This window comes from Anopheles coluzzii, chromosome X (assembly GCF_943734685.1).
Source record: "Anopheles coluzzii chromosome X, AcolN3, whole genome shotgun sequence".
Classification (NCBI taxonomy): domain Eukaryota; kingdom Metazoa; phylum Arthropoda; class Insecta; order Diptera; family Culicidae; genus Anopheles; species Anopheles coluzzii.
In genome coordinates this window covers 12,592,450-12,613,554 of record NC_064669.1, presented here as the reverse complement: position 1 = coordinate 12,613,554, position 21,105 = coordinate 12,592,450, and the positions used below count along the sequence as shown (strand labels likewise).

Genomic DNA, 21,105 nt, shown 5'->3' with positions numbered 1-21,105 from the left:
GGTCCTGGAACTGATCATGAACCTATACTGGTCCTAGAACTGATACTATACCCATACCGGTCCTGGAACTGATCAAGAACCCATACCGGTACTGGAACTGATACTGTACCCATACCAGTCATAGAACCGATCATGAACCCATACCGATCCAGAAATAGCTCGCGATTCCATTTATTTTCTAAAACAGTATCTGGAACTGTTCTGGGTTCGGATTCGGAACGATACTTGAATACATGGTCTGGATATGGAACCGACACATTTCAAGTTCCAGTCGTCAAATCATACCCGGTATTACATATGCAGCGTAGGAAAAATGTAGGAATTAGCGTAGGAAATAACGTTGGAAATTTAGCAGAGTTTGTATGGTGATAACTTTAATGTATAATAAATATTTAAAATGAAATTAATAGCAATGCTATTCTGATTATTCGGGCCAAGTAATTCAATTTGTATGGCTTTAGAAAACGGTATTTTATTTTAAAAAAAATGTACAAGCATTTTATATTTTTTTTAATCTGATTATTGGATTACTGATTGAAAGCATGTTTGGTTAGGTATTGCAAAAATTTGAACCAGATAAGATTGTTAAATATAAAGTTTTTTGACATAAATGAACAAAACGGCATTGCAAGGTGGTTTTTTGAAATAAAGAATAATGTAACGGAGTCATGACCACGCGGCGCTCCCACTGTCCGCCCCTGAAGTTCGAAAACGGTTGCTTGGGCGAGCTTTTTCCCCCTGCAAAGCTTTGCTTTGACGTTTCTGCGAGAAAACAAAAAAAGAAACAACAAAAACACTCACATACACACACTCACTCGGGTGCGTCATACTGTGTGCGAAGCTGGTGGTGAAAATTCAGTCCAACTGGCTCGATCAATATTTTGCATTTCCTCCGCCACTGCAATCAAAAGTGTTCCCCGTGAAGGGTTTCCGCAAACAAACGAACGCGCTCACGCACGGAAAGGCAAGCAGTGAGCAACGATGGCTGCTATAATAAGCCAGGCCATGCCCGATACGGTGGACGGGGCCGAGATACCCAAGTCGAAACGACCTTCAGGTAAGCGCCCTGGAGCGCGCCCTACCTTCTTTTGTGACATGCGAAACCGTGCTCGTGTCAGCGTGTTGGTGCGTGTGTGTGTGTGTATGATAAGGAGACTTTTTTTTGTTTTTTGTTCTTGCAGATTCCGCGTTCAAGCAGCAGCGACTTCCGGCCTGGCAGCCCGTCCTGACCGCTGGCACGGTACTGCCAGCCTTTTTCCTCATCGGCGTGCTGTTCATACCGATCGGTGTGCTGCTGTTGCTGTCGTCCAATTCCGTAAGTAGCCCAGCCCTGGAGCCTGCAACGTGCCCCGGCCATCTAACACCCTCCCTTCCCCCTTTTTGACCCACGCGCCACACAGATTAACGAGTTCGTGTACGACTACACGCACTGCAAGCCGGACACGGGCAACCAGAGCTGCGCGGAGCTGATCAGCGCCGCCCCGGGCACGAGCTGTGCCTGCACGATCCACTTCGAGCTGGAGAAGGACTTCCACGACAAGGTGTACCTGTACTACGGGCTGACGAACTACTACCAGAACCATCGGCGGTACGTGAAGTCGCGCGACGACGACCAGCTGCTCGGGCGCCTCTCGCCCATCCCGTCCAGCGACTGTGCGCCGTTCGCGTACGCGGACGATGACGAGCGCGTCCCGATCGCACCGTGCGGTGCGATCGCCAACTCGCTGTTCAGCGACAAGTTTGAGCTGTTCTCGCAGACGCTCGGCACGCCGGTGCCGCTGCTGCAGACGGAGATCGCGTGGCCGTCCGACCGGCAGATCAAGTTCCGCAACCCGGACGGCGACCTGCGGGAGGCGCTGCGCGGCTTCAGCCGCCCGAAGGCGTGGACCCGCGAGCTGTGGGAGCTGGACGAGACAAACAAGGACAACAACGGCTTCCAGAACGAGGACCTGATCGTGTGGATGCGGACGGCCGCGCTGCCCACGTTCCGCAAGCTGCACCGGCGGATCGACCACTCGCACGAACACTTCCGGGAGGGGCTGATGAGCGGCAACTACACGCTCACGGTGAAGTACTGTGAGTAATCGGGGACGCCTGTCCAGTAGTGTTGGGCATATCTGATTCAGATTCATTGAAATTCACGAATCTTTGAAGAGTCGTTTCGAGATTGGGATCACTCATCACTGAAGATTCATCGGAACGAATCTCAACGAAAGATTCATTAAACTCAACACTACTGACCACGCTGTTTGGTGCAATACTAATACAACCAACTATCTGTTACTTTTTTATTTTATTATTTTTTGCTGCTCACTCGTCGCCCCCCTCAGCGTACTCGGTGATTGAGTTCGAGGGCACGAAGAAGTTCATCCTGTCGACGACCTCGATTCTGGGTGGCAAGAACCCGTTCCTCGGCTTCGCCTACATCGTGGTCGGTAGCGTCTGTCTCCTGCTCGGCTGCGTGCTGCTCATCATCCATCTGAAGTGCAGCAAATCGTAAGTGTGGGGACTGGGGACCTTGATGGTTTTGATGGTGCGAGAATTCTAACATGCTGCTCTCACATTTGCAGCAACGGCGGCATCAGCAGCGTACACCAACGGTCCTCCTCGCGCCCATAGGAGTTACTGTGCCTGACCGGGGAAGTGAGCGACTCGTTGGGGCTTTGAGTATTAATTTATTGGCCTTCGTCTTTTATTGGATTCCACGTTTGATTGTTGTTACATTTTGTTTTCCAATTGCGGATGGGCAGCAGTAGGTTGGTTGTGTTTAGTAGCAGTATCAGTTTTGAAATGGTGACCGAAAAGTGACGATAAAAACGGCGGAAGCTAGGACAATTACGTTACGGGGGGGTTAAACAGTTGAGTGGGAATTTGTTTCGTATTTTGGGAGGGTTTTTTTTATAGAACAATAGAATCGCAAGCATTTTGCACTTGATTCGATCATTACCTTGCCACTATTTATCTATCTATCTCTCTATTCAAGAAGCAGCGGTGTTCTAAAGGGCGTTGTTTGAAGAAGTAATTGCAGGGACGAATGACAGGCAGCAGCGTTAGTGTACAGCTTCCGCACCAACATTACACCTACGGCATAATCTAAAACGCGTTCTTTGCACGTTTTTCTTCACCAGTTAGGCCCCGAATCAAATATAGGGGATTTGAGGATAGTAAAAACAAAAACAAAAAACAAACAAATACATACATAGTATACAGTATAGTATTCTAATAAGTGTCCTTACAGCACGTGTCGGTGTATTTAAATATAATTAAAGTTGAATGTAAGGGGAAAGTGTTGCACGCGTTTCGGTAATAGCTGCCCTCCCCAGACCCTCCCACTTTTCCCCTCAGTGCCCATTTTTTGTTTTTGCTTGCGTTACGTCAGGAACAGTGTACGTGTGTACGAATTGTTGATCATCAAATGTTACCAAAACTAGAGAAGAATAGTGATACCCCGTCGCTTACCGCCTAGCGCCTTGGATCAAAAGGCGCACTGTAGGGCCCTGCCTGTGTATAACGCGCCTAGCTGCAGCATGCAGTAGAACAAAGAGCAAGCAAAGCAACAAAACAAAAGAAGAAGATACAAATACTATATCATATATGGAAGCTGTCGTTACTTAAACTAAAGACGATGCACTATTCAAGCTCGGGAATAAATATATTTAAATCAAGTAATTGAAACATCCAAATGTTGTTACAAATGTTATTTCCTTCGTGTTCGGAATCGTCTTCGGCGACAACATTTTTGGTTCGTTCACACAAAAGCGGTTCTTTTTAATTCGTGTTTATCGTATCCATCATTTGAATTCTAGACTTAGCGTCAGCCTAGAATGACCAGCGAATGGTTTTATCATTTTCTTATTTTTTCACTACAGTGAAATCTCTCTACGATGTAGTCTCTTCAAGATGAATTGTTTCGTAAAGATGAATATTTTGACGGTCCCGTCATACTCCATACATTTTATGTCTCTTAAAGATGAAGGTGAGCATTCTATAAGGTGCATATGCGATTTGGCAGCCGAAATTCTCTAAGCCACATTTTTGAACGACAGTTCACAAAAATATTGGTCCAAGGATGCCAGGTATATTCGGTGGTTTCTTGGAATCTTCATAGCAACAGCTTCATTAGTTTTCCTCAACATGAATATCTCTCTAAGTTGACGGTCCCTTGAACATTCACCTTAGGGAGATTTCACTGTATTTTCACTACGGCAGTTTTTAATACCAATTCTAGACGAGTAAAATGCACTCGAAAGTAAAATGCACATGGCTCTGAATTGATAGAACGGATGCTCAAAGCTGGCGCGCAAGTGGTTGGCAGCTTGAGGGCCCGGATGTTAATTTGATTGGCATTTTGGCCCGAAATTATGCATCATTATTCATTAAATTGTTTAATTAATTATTATTAATTATTTAATTATTTAAAAAAAAACATGAAAACAATGAATATGATTCATTTCTTACGTCTATTTCAGGCCAGAACTGGTCAAATGGAAATGTTGACAACATATTGCATACATACAAGCGCGTAATTTTCTGTACAATTTGCAAATCCTCTAAACAAAAACAAAACATCAGCGGGAGTTAATTAATCTGCGTAAGTTATTGATTTAACGTGCTGCTACTTTTTTTAACCAGCACTGTATACATTGAAGCTGTAGGGCAACTGCCATGTTTTGTACAATTCGTCGGTGATGGTACAATGTTCGCCGCGTTTGTTGGCTTCGCCTGCGACGCATACGGTTGGTAATCGACCGTACCGAACAGTGTCGAACCAACTGTCATTTATTGTCGCTCAATTTGACAGTTTATACATGGAAGACTTGAATGGGTGCATGAAATATTTCAGCATTACGTCATTGTAGTAATGGGAAAAATGAAGTTTTCGACCGGAATCGAAGCTAGCCGGCTCCGATGTTGTCCGGCTCCCAAATCGGTATTGGTACCGAAATCCTAATCGGTTCTGGAATAGGTTCCGGAGTCTGCTTCGGAATTAAAATCGGCTCCGAAATCGAAGCCGGTTTCGACATCTCCATGAGAACAACCGTTTGGGTCTAATGATGCTACGTATTGATAGCCGCAAAAAATCCAAATATACTTGTAAACGATCCATTCTCATAAAGATTTGAGGACTGATGTCGCTTCTGAAACTTCTTATTTCAATTCAAGAACTAATTCTCATTCGGGAGCTAATTCCAATTATGTAGTCTATTTTGATTCCGTTACTGGAGCTAATTACGATTCCCAGGTCAATTTTGAGTCAGGAGCCAATTCTGGAATCGACTGCTAGTAAATGAAATGATTTTTAAAGAGATACTAAATGATAATAGCCGGCCTCATAGTACAGTCGTCAACTTTTACGACTAAACAACATGCCCGCCATGGGTTCAAGTCCCAAATGGACCGTGCCGCCATACGTAGGACTGACTATCCTGCTATGGGGGGGGGGGATCAATAAGTCACTGAAAGCCAAGCTCACAAGTAGTGGTACAGGCAGGCCTTAACCGACAACGGTTGTTGAGCCAAAAAGAAGAAGAGACTAAATGATAATTCCTTGTTGCTACAATTTATTTTTACTTGATTATAGCATGAAACTTCAAATTTGCATACAATTGCACTTTTGAAATAAAAAAACATAAAAAAAACATGTTTTGAATATACACTTCCTTGTTTTTGAAACCAGAAACGATCTTTAAATAAATCAAACAACAAATCAAGATGGCGATAGGCTAAAAGTTTTGGGGAAATTACGTTGCAGCCGTGAAATTTTCAGCTAAAAACCTTATACTATAACCTTAAACTAAGCCAACTAAGCCCTACAATGCATTCTAACCGCCTTCAAAACCTTTCAATGTCAGTAAAGTGCCGTTTATTTGGAATCTAATCACTAGTCGCTGTAGGGGCTTTAAGCTCATCACCGGAAAGGCTGTAAAACAAGCACTTTCCAGTGTAGAAATATGATTTTTGATCAATCGAAGGGATTTTAATTTTGATTTTTGAATACAAAATACAAACAAAAAAACATTAACGGATCACAGACCTTGACATGCCTTCGTACAACCAATTTATCGAATTCAGCAGATTTTTTTATTAAAATAATTCAACGTATGGGGAGCACGGTCCCACTAGGAGGCCGGATCCAAATGCGACTCGCGAGTTTCATCTACCAGGTCCGCGAGAACATTTTATGTTTTCCAAATTCTGTGTGAACCCCGGCAACTACGATGGCAATTTTGTTGGATCATAAAGTTATACCAAGGAACATAATAGTTTTGCAAAATCCCGAAACAACGTGTATTTTTCCAGTGAACGTGCCGAACTAGGGGTTGCTCTGTGGGGTATATGTCCAGAATCCCTATCACATGGTGACCTTCACCACTGTCAGGATTTAAGGTTTACCGTACAGTTTAGTAAGCTACTGATTCATCCTTCGCCTCAACACTTCATGCTAGAACACACAGCCATACATGATCCGGGAGTCCCAACGAGTCCCAACGAGTTTGGATCTGCATTGTTCTGTAACAAAATGACATTATATGTCTGAAATTAAAAGTAACAACTATCGTTTTAACTCGAGAAGAAGATGTAGTATGTGAGATTATATCCGTATTAGATGAGTCGTTTGTTTCCTGTTTGTTTTCAAAGCATGATGTAAAAGTGACCCTTAGAAAAGTATACACAACAGAAAATAGATTCGTTGTTCATTTAAATATTATGATACTATTAAGTTATACAGCTTAAACACCGCGATACGTTTGTTTACAGTTCATTAGCCAAATAGGTTCAAATTTTATTCCATCAACTGATTTCTACACATACGAGATCGTTTGTTACACACATTTCCACACCCACAAGCGCGATCGTGTGGCTTCATACAATCATCCATTGTCATCTTGATTCCCACCCGCCAAACTTTCCGGTGCTTCCGGGGTCTGGTTCGTACTTGTAATCTTTAAAGTGTAGTGTGTGTATGTCACTAGTATTCATTGCATTTTTTTTTGTGTGTAATGTACCAATCCTGACCAAGCAAACCACCCTACGGGAGATCAAATTAACCAAACAGCACACTTTATAGTCAGCATTTTCGTCCTGTAGTGTTTCTTCTCTAGGTATTTAATACTTTAGTTGCACACAAAAAAAAAATAATAATACACGCACATACATCTATATGAATATATAAATCAATCTGTGTAGAGCTTTGCTTCTAAAAAATCATTTTGTATTTCTCACTCCCTGTTTTTCGGGGCTCGTTATGGTAGCTTCATTATACGGAAATTGGAGAACGACCAGCAACATAATCGATATGATATTTATTAAAAAAAAATTAACTCTTGTCTCCACTGTATGGATTCCTACAGTATCTATGGCCTCTTTTGAAGAAATTATTTTTTTACATTTTTTTGCAAAAAAATGAAAATGAAAAGGAATAATTAAGCGCATGCAATGAACTTGTCAAAGTAAAGCTACCATAAGTTTTAAAATTATCTGCACTGCATTATGCATTTGTCCCTTTTTGTCGATTTATGGAACGTTGAAGGATTAAGGTAATTAAACATAAGCCAACCAACACTGTTTCTGGTTTGCTGGTCGTCGCTAGATAATTCCGCGCGGAGGACCAAACTACACTGGCGATTAATCTTTGTCTGTACTCGTTTTCTTCACTTTTCTGACCGTATGCTCCCTCCCGAATTTGAAGAATAATAAAACTAACAAGAATATATATGGTCTATAAAGAGCCACACTTAGCGCCATTTGCTTGAAAAGTTCACCAGTTCAACATCCGGCTCCCTAGTCTAGTTCATTCCAGCTTGCCCTTACTTTTGCACTCCCCGCTGCTAGCTTCACCTTTGCTATTTTGCTCTGTTTTCCCAATCGTTTTGATTACTTTTGTTTTCTTCTCCGTACAGGTAAGGAAGGTACAATGTATACATAATCACAACAAAGATCCTTACCCCCCCCCCGCCCCCTTTCCCTATACAGGGTTAGTATGCAAGCGTATCAATCCGTAGCTTCTTCCTGCTCGCTTGTGATTTAACAACAGTTTCTTGTTCGATTTGCGCCTTCCGTTACCGCCATTCTCTTCTTCGCTTTGCATCTCTGCTCATTCCAGGGAAAAGGGGTTTGATCAATAATTGAGGGCAATGTTTAACAAAATTTGACTCGCTTCTTATAAAAATATACGAACCTTTCATCTAATCTGTTGTTTGTAATTTGTAACTGCTTTCTTTTTAAATCTGTTTTCGTTTTCGTTAGCATCTCTGTCGCAGCATCTTTAGGTGTTTTGTGTGCCACTTTTTACAGCACTGGCTGTCTTTCATTGCGTGTTGTTGTATGCTGTGTGCTTGTATATGTACGTTTTATGCAATGTGTTCCAATGTCCGGTCTATGCTAGGAGATGGTACGCATACACCAGTGTGTTGTCGGTTTGTTTTTTGTGCTTTGTGCTTAACACAAAATTCAGCGTAACTTATTCTACGGTAAAATATAAACTTCTTATTTTTTTGTTATACACACCTTTTGTTTTTCCTTTTACTATCCATAATGAAACACATTGTACATGTACGGGTGAATGTGTGTCTGTATGCGGCACGCGATGAGGGGATTCTTTTCTCTTTCGTTTGCGCTCTACCAGCTGTTTCAATTTTTTAAGAAAATTGTTTCGCCTTCGTTATTTACTTTTTACGTTTTGCTGTACGTTTGCTAAAATGTTGTTTTCCTTCCTCGTGCCTCTCCGCTTGACGTTCTCGGTTCCTTTTTTATAGCATTATTTGAGTGTGTTGTTTTGTTTTTCTTTACTTTTATTTAATAAATGTATTACTTTCTTCATTTTACCGCCTGCTGCGTCAAACTAGATGCTACATGCAGATTTGAATGCGTAAGAATAATGATTACAATGGGAATGGCTTTTTTTTTGCTTAATTTCTTCTATGCACTGTCTCACGCGTGTCATACTATGTTTATTTTATTTTCATTTACTCGTGTTTGCTTTTACTTTATTTTGTTGTTTTTCTTCTCTCTTCTGTAGTATTTCTTGTTCCGATAAACTGTCACTGTGTTGTCTGGATGTTCCTCTCCACAGGACGTTTGTTTTGTGTTGAGTTTTGCAACGATCGTGAGCGTTAAGCGTTGCTTCACAAACGCTTCAATAACTGTCCAGACACGCTAAGCGCGGATGCGTGGTAAAACATATTCCACCAGCACGGTGAGTGTACTGAGTGACTGTACTCGCTCCTAGTAATTGTGGGTGACTCGTTCGTCTCCTACTCATTGCTTTACCCTCGCATGGCTACGTTTCGCTTGTTTATTTTCATTTCTTCTTTGTTTTTGTACCGCTCTATTCTTTATTTTTTGCATTACAGTGATTTGTTTGAGATGTTTCCGTTTTCCATTATTTCAGCACTCACTTTACTCACCTTGGTTACCGTGTCTCTGCAGGCAAATGGCACCTGCTCGTCTGCTCTAGAGATCACGTTATCGCCAATGTAATCGGGGTGATATGTAATTGAGTGGACATGCATGCACATGTATGAACGCATGTGTGTTTGTGCGTTTACATTACTGTATGAGTATCGGTTATGGCTTTATGATTTATTTATCAAGTAAGAATGAAGGTTTGGCTTCAATGTTTCAACGTTTATTCTTATGGTTTGCACGCTCTCTCTCTCTCTCTCTCTCTCTCTCTCTCATACCGATCGCCTTCGCCATTTAACATTGGTTATACATTTCATTTTTTTTTGCGTGTGTTTGTCTGTCTATTAGTTGTACAAATAAAAAAAGAGGGGGGCGGGAGACATTGTTTTACGTTTACGTTTTGTTTTATTTGTGTGTTTGTGGGCGCGAAGGAAACGGTCGCTCTCTGCAGGCAGTGTTATGTTTTCTTGTGTGTTCCCCCATTTCGGCACAGCTCCGTGTGCATGTGGTGCATCACTCCAATAGTGCAGTTCTCTAGTGTGTTTGTGTGTATGTGTGTATATACTGTACGACTGGCTTGAGACATTCTACTGTGCGGCCTGGAGTCAATACGTATGATGTGTCTCGTTTGAATTCTTTCAGAGCTCTATTCTGTATAGACTGTAGATTGTTGTTTGAACATCTTGATCTTATTATTTTTTCTTACTATTCTTAAAGGGAGGGGGGGTGGGTTGTAAGGTCTTTTTTAAAGTTTATTTTATGTTTTAATTTACGTTTCAAAAGAAAGTCATAATTTCGAAGACGAATTTTCTCTGTCCTCCAGCTCCAGCAGTATTGCAAAACCCAAAACGAGTATTGCAGCAACGGACAAATTTGTAAAACAACGTAATAATTTACCCCCAACAAATAGTGCTAAATCTAGTGTCCTATTTCACTCCATCGACACACGGCTTTTACATTACAAATCGACTATTATATGGATTGTATTGCTATCTTGTACAATAAAAGAAAAACGATACTGTGCCTTCATATTATTAGTATCAAAAGCATTCGAAAGTACAACCAACCGCGAGACAGGAAACTAGTGACATTTCAAATGCATATTTCCCAAAAAAAAAAATGCATGTTAGTATGATGTCATAAAAAAGTACAATGAATACTAAGAGCTACATTAATCTCAGCGAGAGCTATCTATGCACAACCTAATGTAATAATTCTCTTCATGCTCGCCTTGTGTGCAATGTGTGCGTGAGTTTGCTTGATTGATTAACCAGCCGTCGCTGCACCACGACGCACAGGCGCACCTTGACGGTTATAAATCGCTTACAACTGTTGTAAATCGTTAAACAAACTACTCACCGAAATCAAAAGATTAGTCGTCAGAAAGGATCGAAAAAATGGGAAATATTCCTAGTAGTTACCCAGATACTACTGTTTAAACAACTACTACTACTACCAGCGACAATCGTAACTGTTTGCTCCAAATGGTCCAAAACTTTGGTTTGTATTAGAGAGTGTGTGTGTGTCTGTGTGTAGTTTTTCTTTACCTTTTATTTTTCTGTAATCTCGACTCCCATATACTCTCTCATCTCTAAATTCTTCGATGTTTTATTGTGTGTGTGTGTGTGTGTGTGTGTATCTGGCTACTTCGTTTTCATTGCATACATTGTCCCTCCGAAAAACAGTGTATTTGAATTGTTTTTTGTTTGTTACTGTTGCTGTATTTGTTGAGTTTCTTCTTTCCCAAATGCTCGATTACGGTTAGCTGTGGTTTTGAACATCGATTTTCATCTCATCATTTTTGCTTTGTTTTTTGTCATTTTTGTATCGGTCGGGCTCTAACGTTTCACTCTCCAAAATCGCAAGTAGTTGGGATGCTACGGACAAAGTACTGCAGGAGTTTCCTTTCCTCTTAGTCTGCTCTTATTTACTCATGTTTTATTTAAGTTGTCTCGTTTCGTATAAACTCACCTCGAGCAGAAAAAAAGGAGCAAAACGAGACTCACTTTGCTTTTACTTTAATTATCTTGTTGTTGTTTTTGTTTTGTTGGTTTGCTTCTCTTTTACTGATACATAACACGATACTAACTAGCAATCTGAAGCCTCCGGTGGCTTCAATATTGTTTTAAATAGTTCAAATACACTTCAAATACGTTTGTAAAAACATGGTGGGCATTCATGTATTGTTAGCTTATGCGCTGGCGGCCCATCTGGCGCCGTCAAGTTCGAAAAACGAAACACAAAATTACATTCATGCTAGATTTCATTGACGCTTCTCAAACGCGATACAACTTTGAACAGTAATGATCAAAGTTATGTTGCCCTCTGCGCGGCGTGGCACGAGCGACACGATCATTCCAGAGACGTACCCAACACAGGCTTGGGGTAGGGTATAGCCAGCTCTTACTAGGATGGGAATCGAATCGCGTCCGGTCTTTGTAGGAGACGGCGTATCTTCCTTGAGGAATCCAGTCGGCCGACTCCCAACGTTCAGTTTATGGTTTGTAGACATTCAGACACCCTGTGACATAGCAACATTAAACCTTATTCTTGCATTTATCGCCTCCTTAACTCTAGCTCTTTTCCCGCACTGAACATTGGACAATTCAATGTTTAAATTCTTGTACGTGGGTATTGCCAAAAAAACAAAACTATATTATAGTCACGCTTCTCAATGTAAACTTCACATCTTTAGACACTCAACGCGATCGCACATGCATCGTTTGCTACTCTTATTTGAGCAAATCATCCGAAAACCAAAATTGGCTCCCCAAAACTTCAACCGTGGATATTGCTTTCGCTCAACTTCTCATCCAACAATGACAGTGACTCAAGAAAGTTTGGATGCACGTGGAGTTTAGATGTTCAGCAAGATCGGGCAAAACGGCATCAAACCGATACGTGTGACGGGAACAGTATGGCATTTGAAGTTAGTGGGAGGCTTTTAGTCGTCTATTTGCTCTCGGATTTGTTCGATTTCTCTGAACAGAAAACACGCTTTTTTTTACTAGGCGACCCCACGGCCAGCCTTGCGTTTGTTTCAAACACGTTTGGTGTAAATAAAATTTTCAAGTTTCATAACTGTATATATATTTATATAATATGTATATAATATATATGTCTTGTGTCATGTATGTATGTATGTGTTTTATAATTTTCATTACGGCTTCGCGTTCGTCGATTTCATTGAAAATTGCCTCGTAAAAGTATGCAGACCATTTGTGGAGAGAAAACAATGAAAGCAATAAAAACAAAACATGTATCGGAAATAAATAAATAAAAACCATCCCCCACAGATAGGAGCGTTTGAAGTTTTGGTCGTATTGGGAACTCCTTTTGGAAGGTTTTTTGTTTTTTTTTTTTTTTTGTTCTGGCAGCTTCCCAACGTTGGCAAAACGCTCCAAATGCAGCCGGTCCTAAACGGGCTAGCATTTTTTCACTCACTTTGTTCGGTTTTTCGGTTTCGAAAATTGAGAAATAAATGCTAACTCGCACTGTTCGACTCCAGCTGTGCGCACTTTGCTTTAAACTTACTGTTAAAAACTAGAAAACAAAATCAACATAAATAAAATATCTCATCTCGATTAATCGTAACAAGACCGTTTTCCGAAATTTGGATTGAGCTTTCAATACACTCCTGCTTTGGTTTCTCTCCCACCGTGTGTCCACCTTCATCCCGCGTAAAGTCGTATTGTATATCCGTGTAAGTAGTCTGGCGGTACGCTATCGTGTATACGAACTATTCATGCACAAATTCTTAAGTTAAGTAAAACAAAAAAGTCCAAAAACTGTAACTGCCCCCTTTTATACAGTGCAGATGCCAGAACTCGGCACGGGCTGGGAAGGAAAAACGGTCCGGCATCCGAGCTCGTCTTGCTTCGCGTTTTCTCTTAGCCTGTAAGTAAATCTATGCCGTGTAGGGTCCGGGCCTTCGACTCAGCGCTCCGGACAGACGGTAGTGTGCACTAGCGGAGCAAACGGAGCAGGCAGCACCGTTGGGCGAGGGGGGCAATAATCTAAAAACACAGCAAACCAGTCCGGCACGTGGTATCGTGTTATTGGGGATTGAGGGGTTGCGCCGGGTTTTAGGGGAAATAGTTATGCGGAATCGGTAAAATGTGTATAATTCATGTTCGTTTCGTGTATAAAGTTTCAGTTAAATTTGTGTCCGCTCTACGCTTTACGCGCGCACTCTGTCTCTTTTTTTTCTTAAAAACGTGCTCTGCCGCCATTTAGTTCGATTGATTTGCTTCCTCTGGTTCGCAGAGGACTCTTACTTTTACTTTACGTAGTTTTCGAAAAAGGGGAAGTAAAATTCTTGTAAAAAATCTTGGGAATGAGGAGGGAAGTAAATACACTTCTCAAACAAATCACCGCGATGTTGTTTCTTGTTTTCGTGTTGCCACCTGCTTCCACCGGCCTCAGAACTTCCATGTATAAGGTTTTCCACAGTGTTCAGTAGAGCTGTCACATTCTTCGCCAAATGTTCAAATAATCGCCATTTTATCGCTTAATCGTGGTCATCTGGAGTTTTGGGGTATGCATTAGTTTTGAGGGATGAAAAATCGCTTTGCTTGTGATTTGCTGCTTGTACTTGATAAAGAACATTCAACCATGAATTAATATACTGAGCTGTTATTTCTCATCTCTCTCTATCTCTCTATTTCTCTCTTCCTTACTCTCTGCCTTTCTCTCTATCTCTCTCTCTCTGCGTTGTTTAAATATTTCATGGAACCACTTAGCTTCGCATTTCTCAACATCTCAAAAATCTCAGCAACTGTGCATATGCTGAGCAGGTTGAAAATGGGCCAACCGCGCTTACTCCAGGCGTGCCTTGTAGGTTGTCTTCCAGACCTCCGCTAGCGTGACGGCACTGTGGAAGCGGTGGAAGATGCACAGCGGCAGGGTTACGCGCTGGATCAGCGACCAAGCAATGAAGCCGTAAAAGTCCAATTGCACCTGGGATCGAGAAAGGGTGAAAGATGAAGGTGATATTAAGCGCTCCCAAACCAACAACAACAACAACAACAACAACATCCGAAAAGAGCCAAAATCAAGGCCTCAACTACGCTCACACCAGCCCACACTTACCGGGTTGGCGAATACCTTCTGCGCCTCGAACGTGTAGATGGCGAACATGGAGATGTTGCAGATCAGCAGGAACGTTACAATCTGGCGGCCGGGCTTGATGCGATCGTGCTCGGGCAGGTGCACGCGGCGGCGCGACACGTCCGCGATGAACAGCAGCTGTATGACGACCTGCACGACCGCGACGATCCCGGTCACCATGACCAGCAGGTTCGGCTCGCTCTCGAACGCGTTCAGCGAGCCGGCAATCACGCTGAAGGTGGAGTACACGAACAGCCCGAACGCGGAGATGCGGAGCAGTATGTCGTTCAGGTTGCTCTGCTCCTCGCAGCGGAACTTGAGGTTTTGCACGCTGTGAAAAGAGCATGAGGGATGTGATTGCGTGGAAGTGGACAGGACCGTGCAGGAAGCAATTACCGAATGAAGCCAATTATGATGGCGAAGATGGCCAGTGCCATGAGTGCGCAGTGGGACACGTCCGCCAGGTAGATCGCGAGCAGCGACAGCTGCGGATGTCTCACCAGCACGAAGAACAGGATCAGACAGATGAGCGAGCCGACGAGCAGTAGCAGCCCGAAGAAGAGTCCCTTGGAGGCGCCCACACAGTCGACGCGGCCAGTGCGTGCCTGCTGGGCCATGACGACAGCGCGGCGCGACAGCATCACCTCCAGACGGTGCTCCAGATCTTCCTCATTGGTGAACCTGGGCAAAGCGAAATGTAAATGAAAGTTTAGCAATCCAACAGCTACCGACACGCCACGCAACGGCCTTCGGCTACTTACTTCGGGTAGCGTCCAATATGTTTCCACATGACGTAGATGACGGCGGCACCGATCAGCGAGTACTCGATGATGAACGGGTAGAGGTACGGGGCCGAGTCCTGGACGATCGTGCCCATGATGTTCACCCGGCCGCAGCTAATTGCGGTCGCGTTGGTCGAGACAGCGGTGGAGGTCGCGATGAAGGCGGACGGGAACAGCGCGTCCAGGCTTTCGTACGTCTGGTCGAGGCTGCTGTTGCGCTGCAGATAGTTGACGTGGTCCATGAACGAGTCCAGGAACGAGGATCCGGTCGAGGGGGTGGCAGCCGTTGCGTTTACCCCACCGGCACTGGTCGAGAGGGTGTGCTGCGCGCTGCCAAAATGGTTCGCGGGCGTTTCGTACGTGGTAGTCGTCTCCGTTGCGACAATGTCGCGGATTCGGTCCAGCAGTCCGCGGGCAGTGGTGGTGCTGCTCGCACCAGTGCTCGGCTCTATCCAGGACGGTGTCGTCGTCGGGCTCGCGGTCGTTGTCGTAGTGGTCGTTGTGGTCGAGGTCGAGGTGCTCGTCGAGGAGGACGTGGTGGTCGGGGCAGCCGTGGACGTGAGCGTGGCGGCACTGACCAGCGTGGTGGCCGCCTCGGTAATCGTGTGTGCCGTGCCCTGCACAATCTTGGACAGGACGCTCGAGGCGTCCTGCGAGAGCAGGTCCTCCTGCGCGTTCAGGTTGACGCTGATCGGTTCCCACTCGGTGTCGGTACCGCCCGGGGCAAGCTCCATCCCCATCACCATGCCCGCGTTGCGCAGCGTGTGCTGCCGGATGTTCTCCAGTATGACCGAGTCTTCCGGCTCCGGGCCGCGGCGCTGATGGTAGGCCGTGATCTCCTTGAGCGATTCCAGCACCAGCGTGCGAATCCAGACGCAGATGTTGGTGGCCACGATATGCATCAGCCCGAACCGGGCCAGCACCTTGAAGCGATGTATGTTGAGCTATTGTCGGCGAAAGCCAAAAAAAAAACAGAACAAGAACTTATGTTAGGTGCCGCTGAACTGGTGGCGGTGCCACGGCCTTGTGACACCATGCTTACCCGTGCGTTCATGAAGATAAAGTACATCTGCATGAAGGTGAAGATCATCTGCAGCAGAGGATTGACGCCGCGCAGTATCTGGTGGCACGGAGAGGTGAACGGTATCTCGAAGAACGATCCAAACTCCAGCCCAGTGTAAATCATGGTACCAAGCCCAAATGCTGTGAAAGGAAGGATGTTGCAAGAATGTCAGGATTGCAAAGTTGCAAAGTAATGATGTGGAGCAGTGAGCAGTGTAAGGTAGTGTTGTCCGATGCATACCGATTGCTCCCACGCGCAGGAAGAAACTGCCATGAGCTGGATCTTGAGTAGTTTTGCGCTTAAATCGTGGAGACATGGCAGCTTCCGGGTTGGGTTGTGCGGCTTCCTGCTCGATAGAACGAAAGGTAGGCGGCTTGTATAAGTTGGCAGGATGAGATGGACATTACCAGGCGCAGAACCAAGCAACAGAAAAGCATTCACTACGGGCATCTACAGCTCGGGGCATCTACATCTAGCACGATCGCATACACAAACTATAAAGCATAAGGTGCAACCAGATCATACAAAGCGAACACAAGACGTGCAATTTTAGGTAACGCTTCTTCCAACTGTTTGAACATTTTCCCGGTTCACTCCTTCCCAGAAACACACTGCGCCAGCGCATTTTGGACTGCAATACACACACACCCACACACATACGCAGACTCTTCTCACACCAACACCTGGTGGACGAGCGGGAGATGCAGAGATGGGAATGGAGTTGTTAGGGGTGGATGGTTGAGAAACAAGAAACAAGAACAACAAAAATAGTAAATCCTTGATATGTTGTTATAGTACCGATTGGTTAGTAGTAACGCACACATTCTGCACGCATGAAACACGCGACGATGAGGAATAAGAAGATACACACACACACACGCTCTCACTTTAGTTAGGGAGTTAGTTGGAGATGTTTGGAAAGTGTTAGGAAAGATTTGGATTGCCGTTGGCACATCGAACACATCGTGTCGCAGCAAACACAGTACATGGGAGGCACAAAAAAAAGAAACACACGCGACAACACGACGAGCGGAAGAGAGAGAGAGCAACGGGGTCGGGATTGAAAGGGGGTGAAAGGGTGTTGAGGGCCCGTCTATACCTGCAACTGTGTGGCCGGTGGTGTGGTGGTGGGCATTGCGGGCGATGCAGCGATTCGTTCCGTTGCCGGTTCTGCAACTGCCACCTCGCCAGACTCGCGGCGATGCTGAGACGCGCGCAGCTGGTCACGCTTTTTTTTCGGGTAAACTTCCTGTTTTTTCGAGTACTGAACAAAACTCGGGATGGTATTACTTTATCTTTTCTTTCTTATTTTTTTGGCTTTGATTTGCAATAGGGAAGGAAATGGAGGAGATTACGAAGTACGACCGGTAGTTCGTTTTCTTCCCGAGAGACGTCAGAACACATTTATCAAAGTTACTAATCCGATTCAGTTTTGGGATACAATAGGGAAAACTATTCGATTGCTTGCCACCTGTGAATCAAACCACGTCCGAGCTTTGTAGAAGCTGTTACACCTTTGACTCTGTTTTCTGCTCTGACTCTGTCTCTGTTCTTAAAACTGGGTCTCTGTTCTTAAAATTATACTTTTGTACCAATATCTCCATTCATCATGATGAACCAGGTAGCATGTGTATGTACAACTGTACAAGTTATCCGATCCGAAGTTCAATTATCACCTCTGCTCTGAGCAAACCACTCTGTCCATCCATTTTGTGGGCTATGCAGTCCCTTGACAATACAATAAAAATTAAACATTCAACATTTTGTCAAGAGACACCAATGATTAACACGAAATTCTTCCAAGTTATCGGGTTTTCGTAACCTCCAAATGGTGCACCAATTCCTCGTGGACATGGAATATTGTTCAGCAAAATGTGCATCACGTAGTTTCAACAACAACTGCTCTTTGCTGTGAAACGTATTTCCGTAGCACAGTATGATCCATATAATAAACACCCGATGTGTGTTCATATCATTTCTACTTCGTGTCTTATTTGAATTGATCTATACTGTAGATACCATAGTTTAAAGTCTCCTCGATAAGAAAGAAAGCTTTACAATAAATAATAAAAACAAACAAAATTCTAAATGTAGTGAAAAAGAATTGAAACATGCCTATTGAATTGAGCAAGAAATAACAAGAACCATCAAGATAATCTTTTAGGTACATGCGAGAGAGTGATCACACAGTGATCAATGAAAGTGTATGTGAAAGAATGAGCTGTTACCGTTGGTGCATTAGGAGACTACTACATCAAACCCGATAATATGAAAATAATGGAACATAGCCGATTTGTATCTATTTAGCTGGTAGGGGATGGTTGGTAAAGACGAACACTGCGGGAATAAAAGTAACAATGCAACAACAACACAACTTTGTTGCGTCCAAACTGGAAGTATGACAACATATTTGAGATTTTTTTTGGCATGATATTTGCAAAATTGGTTGCAAAATTCATGAACAGCGCAAGATTTTTATCGTGTGCACCGTTTTGGATCTACTTTGGCTACTACGGATCTTAAGCTCTTTAACTTGCATTGTTAACAATTTCTGCTGTTTTATTAAATAAATGAGTTGGCGAGATTGTTAAGTTAAAATCTGGTCTTTTAGCATCCTGCCCCCAAAGTGGGAATCACGAATACTGTGTCGTAGGGAAAGATGGATACTGAGATTTTTGATATTTTAAATTCTGATTTCAATCGATGGTTCATAGATGTCATCACATTACCTTAAACAAGGGTAATTGGAAGATATGGACAATCCTGCAGCTAGAGAAACGATTGAGATACGCTAGAAACGGATTACTAGACAAAATAACAGCCATATATTATGCTACTACTCGCTCAACGCCGATGAGGCAACTTCACGAAACCGAATATTTTGCCAAAATCGGCCAGTATCGGGGCCTCAGCGTCTATCCTTTCAGGGCCTCTGTCCATACGACATCTATCCTCCATCCTCTGTCCATACCGCATACTATAGACTAGCGAGCTACGGAGCCTCTAAATCGGCGGGGCGCCAGGCGACCGCCTAGTCCGCCTACTGTTAGATCCGCCACTGGCTTATTAGGATTTTTTTAAATTCCTATCTCTCTTTAGCAAGGCTTTTCTAACTCTACAACGCATGGGTAATCGGAAGCTAACAAAAAAGTGAGGATGAGTGGGGCTAACGCTGCTTTGCAAATAAAACAAAACATACTAGATCTCCTAATGTAAAAAAGCCAGCAAAAAAGAGTTAAAGTGTTGCCTAGACACGGGATACCACAAAGCAGCTAGAAAATGGAACGGTGTAAACACACACACATACACACGCTCCGATTTGTGTACTTCGTTTCACGCTACATCCTATTACTTGGCGGGGTAAAAATGGTTTTATGTTTTATGCGCAAAATAAAGAATAGGACAACAACAACAATAACAACAGCAACACAATGGATGACGCAGTCGGTAGTGAACGTCCAGCGCCAGGAGGAAAGGGGAAATGAGGGCGGGGGTCTGTCTAATATTCACCTGATAGGAACTAGCTTTGGTGGACGAGCCTTTGCCTTTCGGCTCCTCCTTGGTCGATTTTCCCGCACCGTCCTTAGCGGCGCCCGCTTCCTTCCCGTCCTTGCCCTCCTTGCCCGCTTCCACGTCGGCGTTCTTTTTCGATTTCTTTTCCTTCTTCGGTTTCTTCTCCTTCGGTGGTTTCGGTTTGCCGTTGCAGCAGGAACTTTCTGTTTTGTTTTGGGTTTTGATAAGCGGGAGGAGAGGTCGTCAGGTGGGTTGAGCGCCAATGCTTCGGGGAGGTTTTGGCTGACCACAAAGCCACGCGCAACTTACCTTGCAGCAGAAAGCAGAACACGTACAGCAGGAACAGTATGCTCGCACCGTACAGATAGGTAAAGAAGCCCTCGTAGTAGATCACTGGCAGACGGTGCGTAGTGACATCGCTGATAACGTACGCGACGCACACGACGATTAGCAGCATGGCGTAGACGAGACTGGTTACGATGAAGAGGGACGTTCTGCGGAAGAGGATAGGTTGGCAGGGTGCGGAGAGAATTAGTAAATAAAATGGGAACTGTCCAAACTTTTGAGCCAGCGTGCGTTATCCTAATGTATAAGACCTCTGTAGAATACCTTTACAGCATGTTCCATTACGTGTACTAATTTCGGAATGACCAAAACGCATTCAATGCATGTATCTAACAGTGCAGTAGGCCATCCTAAATCAACACGCAATAAAGAATCCATGCGTCTATATTCCAAGACCATGGACTTATATGCCAAGGAGTGGAAGACAGAACAACGCAAGGATTAGACAGTTGTAGCAACACACTCTAGACGTGTAGCGACCGCAAAGTACGCTGTCTTCGACCCCGGATTCAAAACATGAAATCTGATACGATTGAAGTGACATGACGTGCCAGACAGTGTCGATACGTTCACTCTATCCATGCTCTATCCGTGCATTCTATTACATTCAACCTCTGCGCATCACACACACACCTACTTACTCTCCATCCCACCTTCCCTTGCGATACCTCTGGCAGCTCGAAACGCCTTTGCCGGAGAAGTGTGCCCTCGTACTATGTATTTTTCATTAGCCGCGCTACCTCTCGACGATGAAACGATGAATGGCACTCGAGCCATCCTTGTACAGCCGTGAAAGGAACGTGCTTCAAATGCTAACGATACTGAAGCGCGAATGTACGTGCGTGCGTGGTACGGTATGCACAAAATTGCTGCAGCTGCAGTTTCTAG

General features: G+C 43.9%; 2 protein-coding genes across 11 annotated transcripts in view; one reads left to right on the top strand and one right to left on the bottom strand.

Annotated features, from left to right (window-relative positions):
* The first annotated feature begins 789 nt into the window (after positions 1-789).
* LOC120953275 (cell cycle control protein 50A) lies at positions 790-3,683 on the top strand. Its single transcript, XM_040373076.2, has 5 exons — positions 790-1,057; positions 1,182-1,315; positions 1,401-2,076; positions 2,331-2,496; positions 2,571-3,683. Exons 1-5 carry the CDS (start codon positions 982-984, stop codon positions 2,617-2,619), a joined length of 1,101 nt encoding a protein of 366 aa, XP_040229010.1. The 5' UTR covers positions 790-981; the 3' UTR covers positions 2,620-3,683.
* Positions 3,684-10,121: 6,438 nt separating this feature from the next.
* The window catches only part of LOC120956975 (proton channel OtopLc), a 35,216-nt gene continuing 24,232 nt past the window's right edge, over positions 10,122-21,105 (bottom strand). For 9 of the 10 annotated variants that reach the window (XM_040378864.2, XM_040378856.2, XM_040378845.2 and 6 more), the window contains exons 3-11: positions 20,182-20,366; positions 19,870-20,075; positions 17,459-17,623; positions 16,600-16,705; positions 16,339-16,499; positions 15,276-16,240; positions 14,911-15,195; positions 14,497-14,845; positions 10,122-14,364 (exon numbers count right to left, since the gene is read on the bottom strand). In XM_040378864.2, the coding sequence (XP_040234798.2) occupies positions 14,224-14,364; positions 14,497-14,845; positions 14,911-15,195; positions 15,276-16,240; positions 16,339-16,499; positions 16,600-16,705; positions 17,459-17,623; positions 19,870-20,075; positions 20,182-20,366 (2,563 nt within the window). In that variant the 3' untranslated portion in view covers positions 10,122-14,223. The remainder of the gene's footprint in view (positions 14,365-14,496; positions 14,846-14,910; positions 15,196-15,275; positions 16,241-16,338; positions 16,500-16,599; positions 16,706-17,458; positions 17,624-19,869; positions 20,076-20,181; positions 20,367-21,105) is intronic. The other variant, XM_040378890.2, reaches the window with a different exon arrangement.